The sequence below is a fragment of the Chlorocebus sabaeus genome, chromosome 7 (genome assembly GCF_047675955.1).
Source record: "Chlorocebus sabaeus isolate Y175 chromosome 7, mChlSab1.0.hap1, whole genome shotgun sequence".
NCBI classification, from domain to species: Eukaryota; Metazoa; Chordata; class Mammalia; order Primates; family Cercopithecidae; genus Chlorocebus; species Chlorocebus sabaeus.
In genome coordinates, this window is record NC_132910.1 from 127,363,772 (window position 1) to 127,379,130 (window position 15,359).

At 34.6% G+C, this 15,359-nt stretch overlaps 1 protein-coding gene across 1 annotated transcript in view; it reads right to left on the reverse strand.

Moving 5' to 3' along the window:
• Window positions 1-15,359, reverse strand: part of VEGFC (vascular endothelial growth factor C) — a 121,272-nt gene that overhangs the window by 13,084 nt on the left and 92,829 nt on the right. The window contains exon 4 of the mRNA XM_008000329.3: window positions 8,766-8,917. Coding sequence (XP_007998520.1) covers window positions 8,766-8,917 — 152 coding nt within the window. The remainder of the gene's footprint in view (window positions 1-8,765; window positions 8,918-15,359) is intronic.

Consider the following 15,359-nt stretch of genomic DNA (forward strand, 5'->3'; position numbering starts at 1 on the left):
GCTAACCAAGTAACTAATAAATTTAGCAGTATTAACTTCAAGGTCCTTGTCTATTTGACACCACTCTCTCCTCTTTGATTGTACTCTCTTGCTAATCTGTAGTGTATGTTGACTTCCCTATAGTACATTGTCACAGAATGAAAAGAAAAATAAAAACTTACGTTTATTTATTTAATGGAATGCTATATAGTTATTAAATGAGTAAACCAGGTCTATAGATAGCAATATGACTGTATCTGTAAAACATAATCTCAAGAGAAAAAAAGTAATGCCAACATATTAACTTAAAATATGAAACACTCAAAGCTGCACTGGATAATATCTCCTGGTATGTTTTATGGCACATCCAGTGCCATAAAAATAGAGAAGAGTGAGAATAATACAATGTTCGAGTGGTGGTTACTTCTGGGAATGAAGAGTGAAGAATGATGACTGGGGATTTGGGTTGTATCTTTAGTAAATATGTTACATTCAAATTTTGGTAGAAGGGCACTTTTATGTTTTGTTTTTGTTTTGCCCTTGGTGTTTGATATTTTTTAATTTGTAGAAGTTAATCATAAAGAAAATGTGGTATACATATACAATGGAGTACTATTTAGCCATAAAAAGAATGCAATCTTGTCATTTGCATCAACATGGATGGAACTGGAGGCTATTATGTTAAGTGAAATAAGCTGGGCACAGAAAGACACATATCTCATGTTCTCACTCATTTATGAGAGCCAAAAGGTGAATCTCACAGATGTAAAGAGTAGAATGATGGTTACCAGAGGCTGGGAAGGGTGGGTCAGTTGTAGGGGGAATGAAGAGAGGTTGGTAATGCATACCAAAGTACAGTGACATAGAAGAAACAAGTTCTAGTATTCCGTAGCACAGCAGGGTAACAATGGTTAACACATTTTATTATACATTTCAAAATAGCTAGATTTAAAATGTTTACAACACAAAGAAATGATAAATGTTTGAGGTTATGGATATCCAAAATATCCTGATCTAACCATTACACATTATATGTATGTATCAAAATATCATACACCCCATAAATATGTATAATTATGTACCAATTAAAAACAATAAAAATGCAGTAATAACCATACCTCAAAAGAAATGGATTGTATTCCAACAAATTTAGTTCAAATCTCTGCTTTGCTACTTTTTTAGCTGTGTGACATTGGGGAAATCTACTTACCCTTTCTGATTTAGTTTCTCATGTGTAAATGCGAATTTCTTTCACTCTTTTGCTTTCTCTCCCCCTTTCTCAAAACACATTCTCCCTTTCTGTGCCCAGATTATGGTAAGTTATTAGTAAATAAACATCTACATTTCATGCTGTTCAGCTAATAGAGTAAGTCCCAGTCATTCTTGAACCTTTCTAATATTTGGCACTTCTTACCAGTTCCTCCTTCCTTGAACTCATGTCTCTACTGGCTTTTGTGGTCTCTCTCTCTCTCTGTTGTTATTCTGATTGTTCTGATTGCTTCTTCTCAGTCTCCTGTACGGATTGTTTCTCCAGATTATTGTGTCTGCTCTACCAATTACTATTTCTTAAATATTGATTTCCCCACAGTTTCATCTGTGGTTCCTCTTGTCTTCTTACTTCCTATATTTCTTTTGGTTGAAGTCATCTTTTCCAATTGCTCTAGCACTTTGATGTCTTACAAATATTACAAGCATTCAAGCTAACGTGTAAAAACTCAGTTCTCCATGGTTCCTCATACGAACAGGTGCTCCTTGTCTTTTGAATATCATCCATACAGTTTCATCTTCAACTTCTCCCTCTTTACCATTCCCCATATGCGGTTCCCAAGTCATATGCGTTCCTGTATTTCTAATGTCTTTTCCACCTCTTTTCTTTCCATCCCCATATCCACTGACATGGCCACCATCTTTATTATTTCTCTCTTTGATTATTTCAAAAGATTACTCCTGAATTTTTCCACCTCCCATTTTGCTTCCTCTAATCCACATACTCCCTTGCCACCAGGCTGTTCTTTCTATAATACAAAACTACAGATACCACATCTCTGCATATATATTTTTAGTGGTTCTCAAGAGACTTTAAGAAAGAGTCCATCCTAGGCTGTCATGTGTGATTCCGTTGACCTCTCCAGACTCATGTATACCCTCTCTACTGTAGCCATGTCTCCAGGATGCGTCCTCATCACACTTATTTCACTGATTTCAGTCGTATGTTTACATGCCTGGCTCCAGAATGGAATTTCTTCCAGAGTAACAATTATATGTATCTTTCTATCTCTATGGTCTAGCACCTTATTAGTACCCAGCAGAAACACAAATGCTATTTGTTGAATGAGTGAATGAAGTACAGCATAGTGTTTTAGACACTTATTATATTAGAAATAATATGTTTGTTTGTACTCTGGTGCATGAGTTCTTTTAGCTAAAGAATTGTATTATTCATTTTAAAAGTACCCCACATTTCCTAGTACAGTGTTATGGAGTCAGAAGACCTGGCATAAATGTCTCATGAATGAATAAATAAACACTACTACCAAGCAGGAAAATCTAGGGGATTGCTGCTTAATCACAAATGGCTCCCTCCATGAAAAGACAGTCTCTACTAAAGGGCCCATGGAAATACATGGAGTTCAATTTGCAGAAAATATGAGAGGAAATAATTGGAAAAAATAATCTGTGAGACATCGATATTAAAATTGGTATCTAACTGTGTCTGCTAGAGAGAATTGCTACTTCCTCTGGCTTTTATGATACTTTCTGATACTGAGACTTGAAAGTTTTTCTGTAAATACTAGAAATGCTGGAAGATATTGGGGGGAACACATGGGTGTCAGAAATAAAATGATTTTAATTTTTATCTTTTCTTGGCAGTTTTCTGGCTGCTTAGCATTGTACACATTAACATTTCTAAGACTCAATTTCTGAATTTGTAGGATGTTAGTAAAAATAGCAGCAATCATTTATTGAATGCTTTTTATGTTTTAGGCACTGTGCTAATATTTAACATGGATTGCTGGTTATAAAAATCACAACATCCTTGAGTTAGGAGTTATTAGTATTAAATTATGCTATTATACAATATCAGATTAATATATAATATGGTATAATGTTATTGAACAGATTGATTTCAGTGAAGATTAGCTTATAAATATTATACTGTATGATGTTATACATAACATTCTTATGTGCTCTTTTGTAGATTAAAAAAATGTGTCACAAGAAAGTTTAGAGAACCTACTCAAACTCAAAGAGAAATCAGAGAATAAATTCTCAAAACTGGAAGCCACCTACAGCATCTATACCCTTCAGCCCTGTACTATGTGATGTTTATCAAGAATGGAGCCACCAGCAGTATTTGTATGAACATGAGGCAATGTGTGGCAGAGGCTTGGTGCTTTGTAATATTTAGTAAAATAAAACAATAATAATGTAACTATAATATTTGTTGTTCTTACTTGACTCTACGTGCTTTAAGTTCAGAGCCAGCCAAGTGCATCTTTTTCTTCTCTAACAGGATCTAGAAGTGTTCTTTACCTTAGTGAATCAACGTACAGCTTATGGATGACTCTGGGAAATCTCTCTCCCTAATGAATAAAAGATTTGACTTAACATGTTATTGTAAAGGTTTTAAAAAAAATTACTATTTTGGCCAGGCGTGGGGGCTCATGCCTGTAATCCCAGCACTTTGGAAGGCCGAGGTGGGTGGATTATGAGGTCAGAAGTTCAAGACCAGCCTGGTCAGAACGGTGAAACCCCATCTCTACTAAAAATACAAAAGTTATCCAGGCATGGTGGCGGGCAAGTGCAATCACAGCTACTCGGAAGGGTGAGGCAGAGAACTGCTTGAACCTAGAAGGCAGAGGTTGCAGTGAGCCGAGATCGCGCCATTGTACTCCAGCCTGGTTGACAAAGCAAGACTCCATCTCAAAAAAAAAAAAAAAAAAAAAAAAAAAAAAAAAAAAAAAAAAAAAAGAGAAATCTACTATTTTAAACCTAAACTACTTTAAAAATTATGCGTAATAAGGTATTTTTTTTCTAGGCTTTTCAAAAATCAACTTTATTGGGGAGTAATTTGCATACAATAAAATGCTAGTTTGAATTTATCTTTTCGTAAGTTTATATATCCACATTAACTACTGTTACAATCAAAATATAGAATATTTCCAACACCTCACAATGTTTCTTTTGCCCCTTCCTAGTCAATCCCAATCCACATCCTCAAACACAAAACACACACTGAATTGTGTTCTCTTACTCTAGAGTACATTTGCCTTTTTTAAGGGCTTCATGTAAATCAAATCATACAGCATGTATTCTTTTAGCCTAGCTTACTTCACTCAACTTAATGTCTCTGAGATCCTTTTATGTTCATTCTTTTTACATTGCTCAGCAATGTTCCACTGTATGCATATACTAAAATGTGTTAATCCACTCATCTTTCATGGGCATTTGAGTTGTTTCCAGTTATTGACTAATAAAGAACATTTGTATACATGTTATTGTGTATAAATATGTACCTGTTAAATTCATAAGAAACTGTCAACTGTTTTGCAAAATGATTGAACAATTTTAATGCCCATTGATGACATATGAGTTTTGGTTGCACCACATTCTAACACTTGTTTTTGTCAGTGTTTTTAATTTTAGTCACTGTGGTGGTGACTGTTCCTCTTAAATCTTAACTAATGTTAGAATTTCATAACATAGTTACATGTCCATCATATATATATTATCACTAGTGTAGCTTTTATCAAATTGTGGGCCATAATTCATAATGGGTTGAGACCAATATTTTCATGAAGAAAAACAGAAAAGAAAAAACATTTGGGTATATCACATGTAATATGGCAAATATTCATAAAGGGAGTAAAATCATCCCTAAGGGGATAAAAATTGGGTATGAGGCCGGGGTGGGGCTGAAATCTTAATATCTCAATGATTTTTGTCTCTCCAAAACCCAAGAAAATAATATTCCTTAATACTTAAATTCTCTTCAATTTTATTGGCCATTAAATGAACAGCATTGGCAATGGAACATACCCCAAGTATTTGCAATATATGAGCTATGAAATGGTGGTGATTAGATGGCTGTGACTGGAGGATTTTCTCTTGATTGACTGAGTGATTTCAAAGTCATTTACTAAGTGGTACCTATGTGGGTCTATTGGCTGCCATTGGTTGTCCTGTGGATATTGCTTATGCTTAGTCCTTGGTGTTTTCATGTGTGACTGGAGCTTTGAGAATTAAATAATAATAATTTATATTTTATTATTAATTCTACAAATGTTAGTCATACCATTACATGTCAAATGATGTAAAGAAAAAGTTGGCAATATCTAAATTAATATTTATCAGCTATATAAGTTAAAAGTTGTTTTTTCGTACTGAGCAAAGTTAATAGTTAATAGCTCTACAAACATTTTTAAAGAAGCTATTTAAAAAAGTATTTTACTTTTGCTGGAAAAATAGTGATTTTGAATGATTTTATAAATTATTATATTTGTATTATATGTTCATATCAATTGCTACTTTGCATATATAATTTGAAATATTACAATTTATATAAGTAAATAGATTACCTTAAGTTTCTTGGCAAATACAATTATAAATTTATGTTAGCTGTTAAGAGATTAAAATTTTTTAATTTAAATGTTAACTTAAACATTTTTTCTTTTAACCCTACATTGAATAGAAAAGTAAACTTTATACTTTCTTTTTATATATAAAGCACAGATGTACATATAGTGTAAAGAGGGACAGAGAATATTTGTGATATTAAAATTTTATGGGGAAAGTGATTAGGAAAAAATGTTTATAAAAGGATCCTTGAGGTTGTGATAATGAGAAAGCTTGAGCAGCACTATAATTAAGGACAATACTTTTAAATGATAATTTGTTTTAGTTTTATGCTTATACATAACTAATTACATGTGAAGTTATCTAGCTATCTAATTTAAAACTCTCTAATATTGACATATATATATACACAGACACACACTATGTGTATGTATATCACACATCCTGGTTTGGAATATGAAATGTATTTCTTACTGTAAATAGTGGTTTTAAAAATACTGGAAAACACATGGATGAGGAAATGAATCAGACTGGGATATTAATGGTAATAATAAATCTGCCCTTTAATGACTACCTTCTGGATACCAGACACTCGGCTAAGCATTGCATAAGCATTCAGTACTTCAATCCTCTTTACATCTTTACAGTTTATATATAAGTAAACTGAGTTTCAGAGCCATAAAATACCTAGCCGATCAAGAATGAATTAGTGGCAAATCTGAATTCAGAATCAGATAATGGCTTACTCTAAGACTTAGGCTTTTTTTTGCTGTAGCTTCCTGTCTCTTCTTGACCTCAAATAGCCTATAGGATAGTTGTTATATTAATAAGTAATCATGAAAACATGGCAAATGCTATAAAATACATCCAGGAAATAAGTTATTTTATTTAACAAGCATTTATGTACATTGTTTAGCCAACAGCTTCGGAGTATGACTTCCTCCTTCATCTGTAAAATGAGGCAAACGCTGCTGCTGACCTTCTAGATGATTTTGTTAAGGGTTAAATCAGACAATGCAGGTAAAGGGCTGAGAACACAGGAACAGCTCAAGTATTTTTGAGTATTGTTAGCTGAATGTTGCAGAGGACATAAACTTACTGGAAACACTCTCATAATCCAGTTCCCCATGCAACATTTGCAGACCCTGATAAAGCCACGTGAGGATGAAGTTAATTCAGTGAGTGCTATGGGTATTCAAGAAGCAAAGGTGGCCGTGGTATTTAGACAAGACAAATGCAGGAGAAAGACCTTTACCTGAACTCTGAGAAATGGAGAGGGCTTTGGAAAGGCAGAAAACAAGCCAGGGCCAGAACAGAAACAAGATACAAAGCAGGAAATGAGCTTGCCGTTCTGGGAAGAGGACTTGGTGAAACACAGACTGGGTGAATAATGGAAGACAAAACAAGAAAGGAAGGCTGACACCAGAATAGGATGGTGAGAAATTTGTGCTCAGTTCTTTGAGCAATTGAAAATCACTGTTTCTGGTGAGATGAATGAAATGATGCCTTTTAAAGCTTACTTCATAAAACAGTGACATTATACAACAGGAGAAAGACTTGATGCTTGAAAACTAGTATGAATATCACTGCATTAAATCAAAGACATGCATAATGAAGTGGATGATAATGGCAGTGATGGAAATGAAATATAAGTTTAGCTTGGAACACATATCTCCTCCTCCTCCAAACTAATCAATCGTGTTTAGATGGAATAGAAGAAGAAGTAATGACAACTGTGATTTCAAGGCCTCAAAGAAAATGAGAAAACACTGCCATGAAGAATTAGAAATAAAGGATTTAACAAGTCTTTCTCTTTGTACTTACAGCTAATATAATTACAAACATAGCAATAGAAGATAGATTAGATAAAATATTATAAGTCAAAAATATGGTTAGATCTTCAAACGTCACTTTGGAAACCATGAGTATGGAGATAATGGCTAAAACTCTCAGAATGAAGGAGTCACTGAGGGTTTCTGCTCAGGGCTGAGGAACGTGAACAGAACTCTCGGGCCTGCGGGGATGAAACTGCACATACAGTATCCTCTTGAGTTCAGGTGGTAGTGGTCTCTTGCTTGTATTAGCGTACATCTATTCATAAATGGAAGATCTTTGCTTTCTCACATAAAAGGAGACACATCTCTGTCACTCAAAGTAGGCTATCCTCCAGGTTTTCCTAAACTGTCCCTGGACAAACAAGGCATCTCCTATCTGCCACACTAAGCAGAGCAGTACAACTTGATTCAGTGAGGAAGACCATTGTTTGCATATTACATTTATTGTTGAGTCTTTTAAAAATGCAAGGTTTTCTGAAATTTTTTTGTAATATATACGTTTTTTGATCAATGTATTTATACATTTGTTACAAATGTTAGAGTTATGTAAGTTTCATCCACATGCACTGCATATCCTAAGGAACAAAGGTTACATCCCTACTTTGGGGCAGAAAGCTCTCAGGTCTTAGGTAGTAATGCATATGAATTCATAATCAACTATTCACAGGGTCAGAATGTGATCATATAGGAGAACTTATCATGTTCGCATATCCATGAAGTATATGCGGCCATTTGCCCCTCCAAAAAAAAAAAAAAAAAAAGGATGGAAAGGAAACTTGAATAACAAATAACGGTTTGAATATCAATTTGAAATGATATTAAGAGAATTTTTTTCAAGTAATTAATCACTATTTCACTATTCAAATCTTGCTGAAATAAGAAACATGGAGATATATATTCATATATATATACACACACATATATATTTTTATATTTGAGATTGAAGAAAGCAACTGAATGCTAATAGATATAAAATTATTTACATTTACTTTTTTTTGGCCTAAAATCTTATCAAGGCTGAAATGTTTTGAGCTTTAGTATGATTTATGAGTTAGCATATTTGATTTCAGGGATGTTAAATCAATTAAGCTACCTTACTGATATTTTATGAACACTGGTGGAATGTGTTTTATTTCACAGACATACTTCTTTTATATTGTGAATTACTTTGCGTCTAAAATGCGCTTCCCACTGAATTTTAATTTTCAGTTTATTTTCATGGTATACTATACAAAATTTTGTCTTTGTTTTGTATTTGAAGCAGAGTATGTTATAGTAAATTTCACAAAGGTTATTTTAATAAACTTATGTTTACTTGAAAATAATGTAATATTAGTAGAGGATGCAGAAAAAATGGATTTAATTCATACTCACTGTGGTAGTGTTGCTGGCAGGGAACGTCTAATAATGGAATGAACTTGTCTGTAAACATCCAGTTTGGACATGCATCGGCAGGAAGTGTGATTGGCAAAACTGATTGTTACTGGTTTGGGGCCTTGAGAGAGAGGCACTGTAATTTCAAATAACTACAAAGAAGGGACAAAAAGAAGAAAAAATTATATAGATGCTATAAAGCACTTTTATGGTTAATACTGGAGTCCGAAAAAGAGTGAGATTCGCTCTATATAAGTAATACTGAATAATGTATGCAGGACGCTATGTTTTTTATGATTACAAAGTAAAAACTGTCTTGCTCCTAACCAGTATCTTTTATCAGAGTAATAAATACTCCATATGTTTATCTTATGCCACTAATTATGAAGCCTATTAGAATTAGGATAACCAACTAATGATTACAGAGCAGAGACATCACAGACAAATGTGTTCAAGAAAAAAGAACTGTTTCAAAGTTACAGATTCTTTGACATGAACATTTAAAATATCATAAGGATTTAAAAAGTGTCACACACAGAAGCATCTTTGTGATTTAAGAGCAAAGCTATTGGCCACAACCCAGAAATGCTTGGTTATGTCCTACTTTAAATAAACTGAATACACAGACATAAGTTACATAGATGTAGAGTTAATTTTTACTAAATTTCTACCTCAATGTAGTTTTATATTTATTTCTTACAAACTGATTATGTTTAAAAGAAAAAAAAATTATAATTTAATAGATAAAGCCATGTTTCCGCTATCTTGATAAAGTCATTATGAAAACAATGAGCTTGAAATAAGGTAGGACATTTTACGCAATTCTGAATTATAGTCAAAATTTAGTTTAACTGGTCTCCTTCTGAACACCTTATTTATGGATGAAGAACTTCTCTTTTTCTCTTTTTTCTCCAAAAACAATGTTTTAAATTAAATATACATTTACATCATTGATTAAGTAAAACTAAGTAGATTTAAATTCCTAGGGTTCTTACACTCTAAATTACCAGTAAAAATGGTAAAAGTGAAATCTTGCTCACTAACTGCTTGATAAGATCAACTTGCAGTCATTTAACTATAATTGATCCACGTATTACTTGGGGTTTTCATGGCAATCTGAGCAGTGATAAAAAAGATGACAAACTTCAAAGCCTCGAGACTTGGCCTTTGCTGAAATGTCACGCCATCAGCTGAAGAACATTGAAAATATTTATGGGATAGGATTAGTTGCCAATTTTGTCCACACCAACAAAGAGACTTTTAAAATGAATTCTGAATAATGAAATACAGAAATATCTAAATTATAAAATGCATATTGTCTTCATTCAAGATGTATTCCTTATATATTCATTAAAAATTTTAGCTACTTTCTTGGGATACATACAGTATGCTTTAGAAGAAATAGGTACAGGGTTACACCCAGACAGGTGACTTTTATTAGCTCTCCCATTTATAAATAGTATAAATTTGGAAAATTCATTTAATTTCTCCAAGCTTTTTATTTTGCTAATCAGTAAACTGAGGATAACATCTGACATTATTCTCGGGATATTACAAGGATTATATAAGCTAAATGAATCTGATATGTATATTATTTGCTATACAGATGTAAGTTATTACTATCTGTATAAATTCTCAAGATTCTAGGTATTCTCCACAATACTGTCTGTTCTGCGTAGATAACTACACTATGTGGCCTCAACATATGCCACTATTATGATTTTGACCAGTTTGTCCTCTAAGAAGACATTCATTTACACAGATTGGATAAAATCTTTGATTAGGTGAAATACTGCAATGCCAGTAATCCTTTGCTCGACATTTTACCTATTTTAAGAGAGAATTCTGCAGTGTCTTCAAAGAAGACATTCATACAGCCAACAGACACATGAAAAAATGCTCATCATCACTGGCCATTAGAGAAATGCAAATCAAAACCACAATGAGATACCATCTCACACCAGTTAGAATGGCGATCATTAAAAAGTCAGGAAACAACACGTGCTGGAGAGGATGTGGAGAAATAGGAACACTTTTACACTGTTGGTGGGATTGTAAACTAGTTCAACCATTATGGAAAACAGTATGGCGATTCCTCAAGGATCTAGAACTAGATGTACCATTTGACCCAGCCATCCCATTACTGGGTATATACCCAAAGGATTATAAATCATGCTGCTATAAAGACACATGCACACGTATGTTTATTGTGGCACTATTCACAATAGCAAAGACTTGGAATCAACCCAAATGTCCATCAGTGACAGACTGGATTAGAAAAGGTGGCACATATACACCATGGAATACTATGCAGCCATAAAAAAGGATGAGTTTGTGTCCTTTGTAGGGACATGGATGCGGCTGGAAACCATCATTCTTAGCAAACTATCACAAGAACAGAAAACCAAACACCGCATGTTCTCACTCATAGGTGGGAACTGAACAATGAGATCACTTGGACTCGGGAAGGGGAATATCACACACCGGGGCCTATCATGGGGAGGGGGGAGGGGGGAAGGATGGCATTGGGAATTAAACCTGATGTAAATGACGAGTTGATGGGTGCTGACAAGTTGATGGGTGCAGCACAGCAACATGGCACAATTATACATATGTAACAAACCTGCACGTTATGCACATGTACCCTAGAACTTAAAGTATAATAATAATAAAAAAAAAAACTAAAAAAAAAAAAATGTACTATCAGTAGTATGCTGATAAATGTTTAACAACCAACTCTCTGGGGGAGGGGAAGCCCTAATCTGTAGCATTTGCCAATTTCCATGGTTAACATGCCAATCTTGACCAATTTCAAACTGATAAGATGATGCTAAGCCTCTTGTGAAATTCCTGAAAGTTTAACACTCAGCTCTTGGGAGTCCGTAAGCTCTGGCTATAGCAGGCCACAATTGTGCAGTACAGAGGAGCTGACAGCTGGCTGAAATTGACAAGGTGATGAGGAAGATGGCAAAAAAAAAAAAGAAGCAATTTTTAATAAACTTATAAAATTACTTATTTTTTATATTTGTATAATTTATAATTTGATTATTTAAGCTGTGTAATAATGTAGATGGTAGGAAGGTGTACCTAAGATTTTAGATCTAGTAGGCAGTCATATATGTGTGAGTTTAGGAGAGCCATTGAAAAGTCATGAACATTTAAGCTGTAATTGGAGTCTTGGACATTGATGAGATTAGTTGATGAGCACTCTAAATGAAACGAGAAAATGTCTAAGAATAGAAACCCGGGGCACAGGAACATCTATGAGGTGGGAAGAGGCAAAGGGACTAGTGAATATGTCTGGGAAGAAGCATAACAATGACGGAGCATCAGGAGGGGAGACTGTCAAGGGGTGCCAGAGAGAGAGGAGAGCTTCAAACAGGTGTATGTGGTCCCAGGGCCGCATGTCTCTGGGAAATCAAATATAACAGGAATTGGCAGGAGATAACCAGCACCTGGGGTGGTTCCAAGGGCTGTGGCAGGGCAGGGGCTGTAGGAAGGAAGCAGCAGTGGGTATGGGGGACAAGAAGAGGTACTCCATGTGACTAGAGCGAAAGGGCTCAAGTGGCTCAGACCAGCAGAAACAATTGTGCTTATACAGTGTTTGTAATCTGATATGGTTTGGATGTGTTTCTCCTCCAAATCTCATGTTGAAATGTGATTCCCAATGTTACAGGTGGGACCTGGCGGGAGACGAATGGGTCATGGGACCAGATCCCTCATGAAAGGCTTAGCACCATCCCCTTGGTAAGGAGTGAGATTTTGCTGTTAGTTCATGCCAGAGCTGGTTGTTTAAAGGAGACTGGGACCTCTCCCTTCTCTCTCTTGCTCACACTCTGGCCATGTGACACACCAGCACCTCCTTCCAACAAGATTGCAAGCTTCCTGAGACATCACCAGAAGGTGAGCAAATGCCAGCATCATGCTTCCCGTACCTGCAGAACCATAAGCCAATTAAGCCTATTTTCTTTATAAATTACCCAGTCTTAGGTATTCCTTTATAGCAATGCATAAACAAATAAGCACTGCAGGATTTGGCATTGTCTCCAGTGAAACCAGGCAGGACAGAGCCTGATAGTGAAGGTAAGGCACTATTTGAGATAACTAACAGCCATTGTAGAAGATTTTATGTTTTCCCACCCCTAACCCTTGGTAGCATCATTCCTGCTCCCACTGATGGCTGCCCTTCCAAATTCTGCCCCGGCCTGTTTTCCAAATGGTAGACAGATTGCAGTGAGCAGTATCAGTGATCATGGAGAGACCTCATCCACGCCTAGGTAGATAATGTTCACAAATCAGGATCCACCCATGGGTACCAAGCATGAATTCAGGAACAGCAGCTTTGAAGAACATTCTGGTGAGATGAAGAATAGCTAACTCACATTAAGAAAGCATCTTCCTGGAAAACTAAGTGTGGCTCTATGCTTTCAAAGGCTACAAGAAATGTATTTTTGAATATACTGACTAAAAGAATAAGGAGGCAGGTAAAACAGCACTAAAACCAAATCCCTGTTTAGAGAACTGTCTTTTCCTCTAAGGTGAAGACTTTTATAAGTGGTAAAATAGAAGTACAGTTGGAGAGAAAAATTTTATTGCAGTTTAACTACTTAAAGGAAATAAAGGAAATCAAAACATAAAATAAAGGAATAAAAATCAAAATCTTAATAACTGATGTCTCATTTCTCTTTTATGTGTCTAAGAGGCAATTGGCAGGCTAAATTCAGTTAATTTTATCAAAAGGAACACAGACTGAAAAATTAAAGTTAAAATTTTTTTTTTCTTCTCTTGAAACACATCCTCTATCCCCAAATTGTGACCTGCTACTTGACACCAGTGTGAAAAAATTTTAAGAGTCCAGAGAAAGATACCTTTGATAATATTAAAAGTAGAAAGAGTCTTGATAATTGAGTTTTATTTATCTATCAACTTCAGGAAAATGAGTAATATCTACTGGGAATATGCCGTCTGGGTATGTATTAAGACGTAATTGTACCTATACTAGCTCTTGTCCCATACTAAAGAGGCCTCTTCAATTTTTCAGATTCTTTCTGTACTGGTCTCATGTGTGTATATTGATTGACTTACTTTTATCATGTATAAATGATTACAGTTTCGACTGCCTTTTCAATAAATATAGTAAATTCTATTTTCTTGTTTACAGACTACTTTGTTAGTTTTTACATAGCTATATTTAATCCCTATGTTACTAAGAATTTCCATAAGCATTTTTTCCTAATTAGATACTATATGCTTAAAAAATATACATTTTTGAACTGACAAAATAATAATTAGAAGTGCATTATAACCTCGCCTGTTCCCCTACCAAAATAAATACATATCATTTTTCAAATCACTGGCAACTTCCCTACTCCACTAAATATGTAAGAATAAACAAGAGTTTACTTAGTCTTGAGAAACAGACATTAATTAGAGTCCTGGATCTTCAATTTACTACTTCTGAGACTTGGAAAAATTACCCAACTTCCCCAAGCCTCCATTTCATTACCTATAAAATAGGGATAATAATAATGGTGATTTCAGTGTAGTCTTTGGATTTCTCTTCCTCCTTTTCTTCCTCTTGTTCTTTATCATCATTCACATCAGCCAAGATTTAAATTTTTGTTAAAGAAATTCCAAATTTTAAAATTTCCATTTAAAATCTTTTCCTTGTTTAGTTTTCAATAACTATTTATTTAGTACCTACATGATATCAAGCTCCTTGCTAGAATCTCAGGATAACAGTCATCAGTAATGACCTTGCCTCTATGCAGCTGATCAGAAACCTAACAGTGAGGGCCGGCTGTGGTGACTCACGCCTGTAATCCCAGCACTTTGGGAGGCCGAGGTGGGCAGAACACTTGAGGTCAGGACTTCAAGACCAGCCTTGCCAACATGGCAAAACCCCGTTTCTACTAAGGCGGAGGTTGCAGTAAGCCCAGATTGTGCCACTGCACCTGCACTCCAGCCTGGGCAACAGAGGCGGACTCCCTCTCCAAAAAAAGAGAAAAAAGAAAAAGAAAAAAGGAAAAAAAAAAAAAAAAAAAAAAAAGAAATCTCATGGTGAGGGTGAATGAGAAAATACATATACACAGAAAGAGATACTATGGTAGAATTTCTGAAACACCAAATAGCTTACCATAAACACTGGAGTTTAATTCCATTATGCAATTTGTTCTTGCCATTAAATAATGATCTGAACTAACACAGTAACTAGAATTTTCTCTCAAAAGAGTTTAGATCTATCTAAACATATCAATGTTTGAAAGAGTAAGTAGATTATTTTAAGAAAACATGAATCATGATACTATTGTCAGACTATTTTGTGCTTTATTGTGAATATAGTAGTATTTTCTGTTCTACATTTAAGTTCATAGAGCATAAACTTTATGTATTATGTTCAGCACTAGCTAATAACTCCAAGTATGTATGTTTATTTAGTAAATACTGATTGATGATGTATTTAACTGATGATATAATCTATTATAATTTGATATTTTAAAAACTATAATTTTTCTAAAACAGTTTTATAAAATAAAGTGAATTGTTCTGGAACAATAAATGATATTAACTTGTATCCAATGTAGGACACAAAAA